The sequence below is a fragment of the Pleurodeles waltl genome, chromosome 4_2 (assembly GCF_031143425.1).
Source record: "Pleurodeles waltl isolate 20211129_DDA chromosome 4_2, aPleWal1.hap1.20221129, whole genome shotgun sequence".
Classification (NCBI taxonomy): domain Eukaryota; kingdom Metazoa; phylum Chordata; class Amphibia; order Caudata; family Salamandridae; genus Pleurodeles; species Pleurodeles waltl.
Window position 1 is genome coordinate 396,602,497 of NC_090443.1, and position 12,026 is coordinate 396,614,522.

Consider the following 12,026-nt stretch of genomic DNA (forward strand, 5'->3'; position numbering starts at 1 on the left):
CTGCTAGAATCCATTAATTCTAACATTCAGTGCACATTTCTTCTCAGTACTAAGGCTCACACATATGCCCTGCACGACTCCTCGCATCTGTAGTTCAGAGGTTATGCCACTCCAATGCTGGGCCCCACTAGCAGCTTCACCAGGGCACCTCCAGACTAACACTCAGCAACATTGGCACGTCAATACCAGGTTCCACACATAGCTCCATTAACATACCTCACTTCTGATCTTGTGTGCCCGTTATTATGCCAGTACTGCAGCCCACATCCAGCTCTGTCAGTGCACCTCAACCTTCACCTGCAGCGCTCCATTATTCCAATACCAGGAATTACACAGCGCTCAGTTTCTCATTCTTCACCGCAGCTTTTCTGTTATTCCAGCACTGGGCCGGGACACTGCTCTATCTATATCCCCAATCCTGATGTGAAGCGCCCCAATAATGCTATATTGGGGTTGACATACAACTCTGCTAATGTATCTCCTGCTGTTCTCCAGTGGCCCCTACTGTTCCACACTCTGACTTCTGTTTGAGTATGTGAGGGAGTCAATTAAATCTATTCTTAGCTGCCATCTTTATTTGGGAGGGTCTGTTTCACCTATCTCACTCCATTCTTTCCTTTATTCTGTTTACTCTCAATGTTTGCTTTCCACTTTTCTCTTTCCAGCTCTTAAAATACACTCATTAACAGTTTCACTTTCTTTGACTGTTTATTTCTATTTCTCTCCCTTTTTTAATGTTCCTCTTACTCTTGCTACCTCCTCTTTAAAACGCACAAAAACTTGGTTATTTCTTTTCTTGTTTCGTTCCTCTCATTTTTCTTCATCGGGCGTTCATTCTTTCACTATTCTTGTTCCTCCCCTTCTTTCTTTTTTTGGCTTTTTTTGATTTGGTCTTTCCTTTGACTCGGTATGCCTCCTTTCACTTTTTGTTTGTAGATTTTCTTCCTTCCTATCTCTGGTGTTTTTCTTATCTTTATCTGTCAATTCAGGTTTTACTATAAATCTCTCTTTTTCCCTGTCTGTATGTGGAAGCCACAAGTTACTTGTTGGGACCCGAAGTGTCAAAGTGGTTTTCCCATTCTGTGTGTCTGGGAAATGTGTCAGTACATACATGCCCTGTTTTTTTTGCTGCTTGTTTCTCACCATCTCTTGTTTTACCCGCTAATGTTCATTTTCTCTTTCTTTCTACAGTTCCTTCTTCATTTTTTCCTCTTTATCTTGCGTTCGCTAGCTCCCCTACCTTTTTTTGTCTCACGTTTGTTCTTTCTTCTCTTAGTTGTGCTTTCATCTTCTCATTCTTCCTTTGTTTCTTTGTGACCCCTTCTCTTTCTTCCTTTTGTATGTTGTATTCCTTTTGCTTCTCTTTTTCTACCCCTAAGGCTTTCTCGCCTGAGGCCTAATTATCAAAAGGGCAACAGGTGCAGTGGGACCAGGGCCCAGAGACCTACAGACCTCACTCAACTCTAATTACTGCTCTGTTTTCCACCAAAATTCCAGTCAATCATTTTCCTTTCTTACTCCAGGGCCCATGACATCGTTACTAGGCCACTTGTCCACTCTATCTTTACTCCCAACTCCCTTTTTCTTTTCACCCTCCAATCCGTCCCAAATGATATTTATGTGCACTGCTCAGGAAGAGGTGCCAACTGGGCTTTTAAGCAAGGGCCCGCCTGGCACCAGGCAGATCATGCAGCACTGCAGTGAGCTGGCACAAGTACCTTCATTAGGGCTGATGCGGCAAGCAGGGCTTTGCATCAAAAGTGGCCTGGAGCTAGTGCTGTATATGCAAGCTTGATTGAGGTTTAAAAGCTTTATTTAGGATTTCAACGTTTATGTCACCTATTACCGCACTTCGACATGCCTTGTTCCACTCTAGCAATAATCACTTAGTCGGTTCCTATCTTGCTGATATTTCATTACTTTCCACTAAGGCAAATCTATTACATGCATCATTAGGTTTCTGCAATTTGCTTTCTGTCTTATTCCATCCTCAGTTTCTACTCTCTTTCATAGCAGGGAAGTTAATTTGCGGTAACAAGCTACTGCTGCCCTCATTATGACAAGCTTGTATATCCCGAATTGGCTGGTAATGGAGCTTACTGGCAGAACCAGACTCCAAGATACAGTAAATACATAGTCTATGGGTTTTCCAAGGAAATATTTAACCAGACACAACCTGGCAAAATATGTTAGCGGAAAACAACCTGAAATGGGGGGGGGGGGGGGGGACAAATTGGGCGTGTGCGAAAGCACCTATTCCTCCAGTAATTACCCATTCCAGCATTTTCAAAATGGTGTTGTAATACCGTATCCAGAAATGACTGCATTTCTAGGAGTGGCATTACCACATCCAAAAATGCCACATTCTATGATACAAGATTTTTGTGCTGCAAAGTGATGGCATTTGGAGTGCAGTCACTTCTGTATTGAGGGCCTGCATATTATTTGATTAAAAAAAAAAACATATACAGGCATAAGGTCAGGTTGTCAACTGGCTTGAGATCAGCTGGTGCTGGCACAACTTCTACAAGTGGCTTTCTGTGTTCGAAAAATAGAGCCAGGTGTACCAATATACCAGAGGAAATGACCCAGACCAAGCAGATGCGACATTATGATAAATCATATGGGGCAAGAGTGGACAAAAGAAAAGTAGGGGTTGAGCCAACTGAGGCCTTGGTTCAAGACGGCACCATATAATGCCAAGATGCCCGCAAATGTAGAACAAAAAGACTGAGTGTGTTTATAAACATTGTGTTTTCAAGTCCAAAAATTCCAGCGGAGGAGTAAGATTACAATGACAAGCAGTCCGCAGGAGTAGTCCAGTCACATGGTTAACATGGACAGATAGGTAGGGAAATAATATAACTTGGTTAAATGTGTTTAAAAGAATAGACTTACAAAGTGGATAAAAGGATGGTAAACATATGTTTTAAGGCAGAAATGGTTTCACTGAACTTTACAGAATAATGTGGCAAAAGCATTATGTGGCTACATGGACATTAATCTTTTCCATTTTTTTTGTCTGCATTCACTGATGGTGGTAGACGGTGGACATTCTGTTGTCTAGTCAAAATACCTAAAGTCACAATACATTTTTCAGCGTCTCGTAGGCTACTTACTACCGATTGTAAGCAGTCGTAGCAGACCTTTCTGCCAGATGCATTTGGTGAAAAGACAACATATCTGCACGTCCTGATCAAAGGAAATGTGACACAAGCCACATGGCTGGTACGCATGCACACATGTATGCACCTGTAAATCTATCAGCTTTTTTTTAAGGTTACATCCTCATCTCCTCCTTTCAATCCCTTCACCCAGCTCTCTGTTGCTCCCCCACTGCTGCTCTTGCTGGCACTTATTTACTAACCCCTCTCCTTGTCACTCCCTTCTCCCCATCTCTCTCGCTCAAGATATATACTTAGGCTCAGATTTCACTCTTACAAAACCACTGAAACCCAGCAATTAAAATTAGAGTTAAAGTAACTATAGCTCGCGCCCTGGCCATGCAGTTTTTTCTCAATAATTTGACTTCTACTCCAATGATATTTTTATTTACACTATAAAAGTTTTCATGAGTGCTGTAATATCTGGGGTACTTAGCAGTGCATGGCGAGAGTGCGAGTTATAGTTGACTTAGGCCGCCATTTATATTTACTTGAAATAACTAACTATAACTGCTGAATTTCAATGGTTTTGTATGAGTGAAATCTGAGCCTAACTATAACGTTACTTTTGTTTTTTGAGTGAATTTCTAACGCTTTTTTTTTTACTTCTATTTCCTAGCTATAACATCCCTGTAACCTTTGTTTTTTTCAGTGAATTTCGTTTTTTTTTTTTTTAAACGAAGTAATTTCCATTACTATACGTTACTCTAACTACCGCTACACATGGCTGTAGGCAGTGCACAGCTGAGGTTGACCTCAGTGTCTGCCGTGCTGCCAAGCCCTGTAGCCTAACCCCTATAACCACTTAACCACGGCAGGGCTTGACTGTGGCCAATCCCTGTCGCCAACAACCCCCCATTCACCCAACCCCAAGCTGCGCAGACTTTGGCCATGCACAGAAGGAGATGGCCGCAGGGCCTGTCTCTCTGGGTGTGAGTACAGGTATGAGAGGGTGCTTCTGTGTGTGAAAGTGGCTGTGAGAGTGACTGTCTGGTTCTGAGAGTGACTGTCTGGGTGTGAGAGAGTCTATGTGGATGTAAGAGTGTCTGTTTGCGCTCCAATAGATGAAAGATGCACTCACCTCCACAAATGATTTCAGATAGTTTTTCAATATGGAATTGCCAAATAAGCACACCTGCTTTGCCTTCGCCAAGCCCCAGGTTAGGATCATCTGTCCTTTTTAGAAGTGGAGTTTCAACTGGGGCACCTGCTATGTTCTTATTTGTAAGTGCTTCCTGTTGCGGTTTAATTGCTGTGAAATTAGCATACTGGCCAGAACGGAAGGTCACCTGCTTGTTTATCCAACAAGAATCCACAGTTTACACAAAATGTCTATCCAACTGGAGCACTTTCTACTGGTTAGTTAGTAAGTGCTTCCTCATTGGTTAAATGTGCATTGGGGGGAGGGGAGGACGCAGCCCTCCCTCCCCTGGACAATTTTGAACTGGGGACTCAATCCCCGGGGCCCACTACAATTCCATGAGAGGGCCATGCAGCTCTCCTCCTTGGACCGATCTCAGCCCCGGGAACCCCATCCCCTGCGCCCAGCCTTCAATAAACTCTACACCACTCTACCCTACTCCACGCTGCACCACTCTACCCTACTCCACAACTCTCCACCCCACTCCTCTCCACTCTGTGCTACTAGCTTTTAGCCATGCTGAACAGCAACTACGCTGTCGTACAACACTGCTAAAACAAATTGGCAAAGCTAATAGCTCTTGCACAGGCAAGACCGAATGGCTGTGCCAATGCTTGTTTTAATTAATATTTATGTGTGGCCATGTCTTACTTTTTTGCAAATATATACACACAACCTTTATATGGTGGACTTTTTATTTCAGTTTTATACATTTAATTCCCACACTCATCTTCAAAAAAAAAATATCATTGCAGGCTTGTCGGAGCCAGATCTATTGACTTCGCCAATGTTGGTTTAATTGTATGTACTCTCGAATTCACATGCAAATACAATCTGAAATGTGCTATCGAACCGTGTTGGTTTAATTCTGAACTATAAAAAAAAAAAAGGAAATTAAAAAATCTAAACAAAAGAGTGTTTTGCTCCCATACACCGATACAGACCGTCCCAATGCTCACTGGAGCGCTGATTTTTTATTCACGCCAGTCTAACTGCCACTTAATCTACTGATTGTGGCTTTGCACTCCAGATTGTACGATTCTATCTAAATCACCTTTTTTCCATGCATCAAATTTTAAACATGATGGAGGTATTAAGAATAGGGCAGCGTCTGTATCAATTACCTGTTCCCACTCCCATCTACCCTTCATGCTCCGCAGGGGCGTAGGTATCAGCTGTGCAGCATGTGCAATGGTACTAGGGTGTTTGAAGCCCACTTCACCCCAATTAGTTGTTGTCTTTTTCTGGCAAACCAAAGGATGCGGGTCCAATTTCCTTTTTTGCATTAGTGGCCGTGGTGCCCTTGCTAAGCCACTGACACTCGGGATTCTGTAATGAGGCCTCAATGCGACTCTTCGATGTATAGTACATAATTTGCTCCTGCTACAATAAAAATCTTTTAACTGAGGCGCCCTATCGCCCCTTTGATCTAGGCCTGCTGTGCTTCAAATTCTTTTAAAATGCGTTCTTTTATCGCTTTGGAGTTCCAAATGTATGTGCTTTCCTTTCTTGGGACTATGACAGCTGTGAGAATCCCAAAATGTGCTTTACCTTCGAAAGGACACGCCCACAGCCAACGGTTCTTCTACAGAAGATACCCTGGGGAGCTCAGAGAAGACATGGGCATCTAGAAAGCCGACTGACCTGAATGTTATGTTAGCTAGCACGGCAACTAGCACTAGTAGTGTGGCATTTGGGTCCATGTCTGAGTGTATCCCAAACTTCGCATGCGTCCAGCCATTGTCTCTTTGCAACCAGAAGGGGTCTACTGCTGCCCTGGGAGCCATCTTTTAAATTGACCAGGCATGCAAAGATCTTTGGGAAAGGTATAAAGAGAACACTCCCTTTCTGGCGCGCCGTCAGGCCTGACAGACATCTGTAAACGGAAGATTGACAAGGGAGTTAGTTCCAAGGCTGGTCATCACAGCTTAGGAGCAGACTCCACGCCTTCAGCTACTCCGTTCCCGGACTCCATCACGCTCAGCAGCCCAGGTGCTCAGAGCACGACAGGGACTGAAGTTAAAACCAGGCCTCTGACGCCGCTCTTAACTAACGGCGGAAGTTGCAGCACCGGGAGAGAGGAAGTAGGGCTGCCTAATGCGGGTAAATACTATGAAATCCCATGCCTCACTCTGGGGACAGGTTGCAGCGCTTGTGCAGTGACAAAACACCGAATGACTTCATTTGCACTCTAAAGGATGTACTGCTTCATGTTAGCACTACATAACGTAGAGGCACTGTAACTCAAAACACAGGGGGTGAAACACATTAGGCTAGGCCTAGGGGGCGCCCAGTGTTACCCTCAGACATTTTGTGAACCAACACTTGAGGGACTTCGGTTTCCCCAGCTCTTAAACTCCTCCGGCATTGTTGCAGGCGTAAAATCACTGCAGCAGAAGAAGTTGGAGCAAGTCACTGTGGTGTGGGAGGGAGGTGATATTGAGGCTTCCCAGGGACGCTACAAAACCCCGGAGACTCAAATGGTTTTCTCATATGCTTCAACAGTGTGGGTCGGTTGTCTGGAGACGTACACTATATCTCTGAAGAAACTTCAAAACAAGACCCTATGCCTAGCAGCAGGTTCTCTTTCGTTCACAAGAACAGCAGACCTTCACAGAGTTCTAGTCATTGATGTGTCAATGACACATCCTCATGTGTCATTGACATGACAACCACCTCCGCTAACCCAACCAGAAATTATACCAAGAACTACATCAAAAGGAAAACCACAGATCGAGAAACTTGCTGGCATTTATGCAAACCCTTTCAACTATTACCTGTTGTTCATTCACATCGCTGACTCTGTGAACCAATTCAACTATGACAGTATATCACAGATCAATAAGAAAACAAAACTGCAACTAAATAATATAAAAACTAAGGAGTGCTGTAGCAGGAGCCTCAGTATCCAAAACTATCACTGTCAAATCAAATCTGATGAGGAGAACAGATCAGGTTTGTTCTGTTTCCCTGCCTCATCAGATGCCTCTTAGTGCAGTTGCTCCCTACAGTGATGAAACCCACCCTACACTTGGTAGACTACTGTACAGGGGGAAGTAGAAGAGATTCGGTCACTACTGCAAGGTTGTTAGTAGTGTTCCTATACAGAGTGTCTGTAATGTTCCGACTTCCTCTTTGGCCATAGGGCATGTATGGTCGGGTTAGTACTGCTTCAGTTGGGCAGTTAACGCTCTACAAGAACTTTATAGCTCCCAGTTTAACACACTAAGACATTGCACAAAAAGTTTTGTTCCCAGATTGGTTCACTAATGACGTTGGTTGGCTTTAAGGCACAGGACGTGGGACCCACTGTCCCCATTTGGGGAGGTCCGTGGGGCAAAAGGAAGAAGGGAGGGATGAAGAATTGTCCATGATGGAGCATCTAGGAACAGTTGCCTATGACTGACACCGAAATATGGTTGCGCAAGGGCAATGCTTAATTTGTAAATATAAACGTACCGGTGCCCAAAGCCTTCCTCATAAACAGGCGGCTGCTGCAATTAAATGCGGGAACATGGAATACTGAGGCAGCGTAATCTTGAAGCCCTCTCAGGCCTCTTTAACCCCTTTACAGCCACTCCCTGCCCCTTCAGCTCACTCTAGCAGCTTTCTACTTTCTCCCTTTGTGACGCTTTTTTGTTTTTCTCTTTCTCCGTCTTCCCCATATGTGTCTTTTGCTCAGAAGAATAAGCCCCGGCCCTCAAAAATAAGTGCCGGTGCTCTGCACCGGAAACAAAAAGCACAAATTAAGCACTGCTCGATGGTGATTTGGACACTCATGCATGAGGATGGATGGTTTTCGCCATCTTATATAACACTTTTTAAGAGTCAATCAAGTGGGTTAGTGCAGTCAAGCATTTTTGCTTGGCCAATTGCAAGTGTGAGATGGGTCCCAGCCTGGAGCAATGCTAGCTTCAAAATATTCCTTAATCAAACTTGGAAAATATTTAAATGTAAATATTATTATACTTTGTAAATGTATAAAGTCTGCTGTCATGGTGTCATTATTGCTATTATAAATGTTAAGCGTTTATTTTTAGAATTTTAAACTTTGAATGTGTTGTTTTGTAAAATAAATACGGCCTATTCTTTCCAAAGATATAAATATTGGGACTGTAACTCTTCTTTCTTGGAGTGGACGGCATCCCTGTCCCGCTGCTACTCAGCCTACACACCCAAAGAAACAGCTGATCAAAAAGGGAGCTGTAGTATTGAAAGAACAAACGTGGATGAGCAGAGCGCACAGCAGCCCCACCTTATTGTACAAATTGGGCATTCCTTGTATTGTTATCGCATTATATGGTACTTCAGGGCCTTTTGTGGGTCCCCAGGAGGGCTTCAAGGGCAGTCAAGGAGGTAACGACAAGCTCCCGACATATACCAATGATGCTCACTACTCGCTTCTGTATGCTTGCATTGTTTTGGGGTGCTCTGGGGTAAGGCAGTATCCTAGTGCTACATGAACAAACCGAATCAGAACCACAGTGCTAGACGTGTGAAATAATAAACTACTAAAAATAAAAAGAGCTACGGCTCAAAGTTTCTCAAAGTCGCCGAATACTTTTCCGAACACTAAGGATGCCTAATCTGGATTCCTCTTCAAGCCTCCTTCGACCCCCTTACTTTTCCTGTCTCGATTTCACTCTTGCAGATTCTTTTCCTCAGTGCGTTTCCCACTTTGTCACTGTTTCCCCGTCTTTCTCTCCCTTCTGCCTTCTCCCTTTGCGACAGAGTCAAACGCTGACAAAAATAAGTCTCAGTCCCTAAAAGTGAGTGCTGATGCCCACTACCTGCACCCATCGGAATAAATTAAACACGGACAGTGCAATCAAGCAGCACTGAATGAAGGACAGGGGCACTTAAGTGCAGTTATTCAGTAAAGAACTTTGAAGCAGCCTGTCCAGAGCCCAGTCACTCCAAAGCACTCCAGCACCTTAAAGCACAGTGTTGTCCACAGCCTAACCCGTACAGCACACCTTACACAGGGCATCAATGCAGCACACTGCTATCAGAGACAACATTACTGTCTGCTAACCCTTTTGATCACTGCTGCAACCCCAACATCAGTTCCACCTTCTAACCCCCGCTACACCACCAGGCCTTAAGTCATGACTCTCTCTACGTGACCCACAAATTAAACTGTGCTACTGCAATGGCCCCATCACACCATATCCCAATGGTCGCACACAATCCATGGGAGTGGATCTTGTACCCAGCACGACCACAGACTTCGAGTGAGTCAATAGCTAGGTGATTTAGCACTTCATGTGAGTCTAACACGCAAAAATCAATAAAGTGAAATGTTGACTGTGCAATAGGACGTAGGCCTTACAGAAAGTGAAAATCAATTGCTGCGCATCAGGGTGCAAACGCAGAACAAACGCAAAGGCGCTCCACATGCGTGTACCTTCCCATCAAACTGAGCTAGAGTCCCCCATGCGCCACACATGTGCCCCATTCTAACATTGTACCTAGAAAGGACAGCAGGCTCCGCTCCTCCTCGGTGCTGCTATCCAGCCATTCAGCCTCGCCAGGAGAGAGGAAATTCATGGCGCCACAAGAACCTGGGAACACTAAGGGTAGGTAGACCGGCCTGTAGGACCAGGTAACTCTACAGCACCTGGGCACAGCGCTGCAGAGGAGTCCGCAATATTTTGTCTGGATGGTCCATCAGTGGAGGCCTGGATGGACGAGGTAGAGCGGCCTGAAGTCTGTGTAGGTAATACTTAAGACAGGCCTTTAGTTGAAAGGCCCAGTATTCCCATAACAAGATGTTGTAAGGGCAAGGCGTTGGCAAACCAGCCTGAAGGGCCCCAGTAACTCTGCGGTGCCAGGATATAGCGCTGTGGACGACCTCCCAATAAGGTGTCTAGAAGGCCTTTCGATGAAGTCCTGGCTTTACGAGGTGGTTGAGTACAAAAAGGAGGCCTTCGTCTGAAATGCCCAAGATGCTTAGAACAAACTAAAAGTGCTGGGCCTATACAACAGCGAACTCCACGTGGCAAGAAGTCCAAGCACTTGCATTAAGGCACTAAGTGTTTTTGCACCTGCAGTAGGTTACTAATCCACGCACTTCCAACATCAGCCAGTAAGGGCTCTGGTACTGCCCGCCTCGCGACTAGTTCAGGCATCTGAATTCAGTCATGAGTTTTCCCACATAGAGACGATTTTTCACCCAGGTTTAACATCCGACACGAAAAGGGCGTCTTCTCTCCAGCTGCCTTCATGCCCTCGTCTTTCTATCCCCAAGTAGAGGCGAAGTCTTCAAGGAGAAACAAAGTGACGGCCTCCCTCGTACCTCCGAGTCCGCACTGGCTCCTTCCTGCCCTGCTCGGAAGGACAGATGCTTCTCTACATAATTTTCTTTATGCAAAGCCTGGCTGATCAATCTGTGAAGAGCGAGCCCTCGGAGATCCTCCCCACCCCCCGCCCACACCCCTCGCCTCGCGCAGGAGGGTTGCATTGATCGCCCATAATGGAATCTGCTGGTGGCGGCCAACGGCGGCATTAGGCTATTAGAGGGGGCCTTCCTCATTACACAGAGAGCTCGACCGGTCCATGGCCCGGGCCGCGTGCAGGTCTAGTCTGGGAGGAGGAGGGGCACGTGGGGATGGAGAAGGACGGGGGAGGATCGAGGGGAGCAAAGACAAGAGGGAGAACAATAGAGGAGAGGCGGGGCTGCAGGAGGGAGGGATAATCTGGGCGAGGGATGAGGGTGGAGAGGAGGAATGGAGGAGGGGCTTCAATTAGGGAAGGGGGAGGGGGGTTGAGGAAAGAATGGGGTGCACTACAGGAAGGCTGAGGGAGAAGTGTGTATGGGGATACGAAAAAAATGGAGATAACTGAGGCGGGTTGTATAAAGCGAGGGAGGTGGATAGGGAAAAGGCTAGATTATGAGCAGAAGAGGGAGGACACGCCAGGTGAAATCTAAAAAGTACACCACTGGCAATTAACATTAATACAAACACTTACAAAGCCAAAAGGTCTGGTTTTGTAAGGGGGAATGTCTCCTAATGTTATGCATTTTGTATTGTGCGGCGATTACCACTGAGGGCGTTCTGTTGTTAAAAGGGAAACAGCAGACTGACCAGGGGAAGATCAGAAATGGAATAGTTTGTTTTTCAGTTTTTTTTCCCTGACAATCAGGATACTGGGGATGGATTTCGGGACGAGAGGTAAAGAGTTACAGCGTTTAGATGTCAAAAAAGAAAATGCAGGTGCGTTACTATGTGTGTTGCCCCCATCGTTCCATCGAACTCTCTGATCTTATAGTCTACATCAATATGGAAGCAGGTCGCAGGCCCCCTTTAGTGAACAGGCTTCATTAGCTGTGCCAAACTGCACCCTCAAAGAAGAGGGTTGTGAAAAAGTCAGACGTTTGTGTTGAAATATAAGTAATATTGCCTAGCGTTTACTATTAACACAAGTGCAGTGTTTTTGGTGCATCTTTCAGAAAGCCTAAAGTGGGTGCACGCCCTTGTTTACTCAACAGATCATGACAGCAAGTGAAATAAATTAATGTCCAAGGGTGCCTTAGTGCATAGCACTGCATCCTTGTAAAACGCTGAGGCATACAAACAGCCTGCGTTTCGGTAAAAACATAAATTGGCAATTACAATGTCATGTGAGCAAAAGAAAGACGCCAAAGAACACTCACTGTCTCTTAACACTGTCGCATTTGCAGTCTAACAAAAAGACCACATGATACTTCATGAACGAAA

At 45.2% G+C, this 12,026-nt stretch overlaps 1 protein-coding gene across 9 annotated transcripts in view; it reads right to left on the reverse strand.

Moving 5' to 3' along the window:
* The window catches only part of RASAL2 (RAS protein activator like 2), a 618,546-nt gene that overhangs the window by 206,790 nt on the left and 399,730 nt on the right, over positions 1-12,026 (reverse strand). Inside the window, exon 1 of one of the 9 annotated variants that reach the window (XM_069231554.1) lies at positions 9,777-10,892. The exons of 7 other annotated variants lie outside the window; for them this stretch is intronic. In XM_069231554.1, the coding sequence (XP_069087655.1) occupies positions 9,777-9,855 (79 nt within the window). In that variant the 5' untranslated portion in view covers positions 9,856-10,892. Of the gene's footprint in view, positions 1-9,776; positions 10,893-12,026 lie in introns of those variants that run through there. One more of the 9 variants, XM_069231553.1, reaches the window with a different exon arrangement.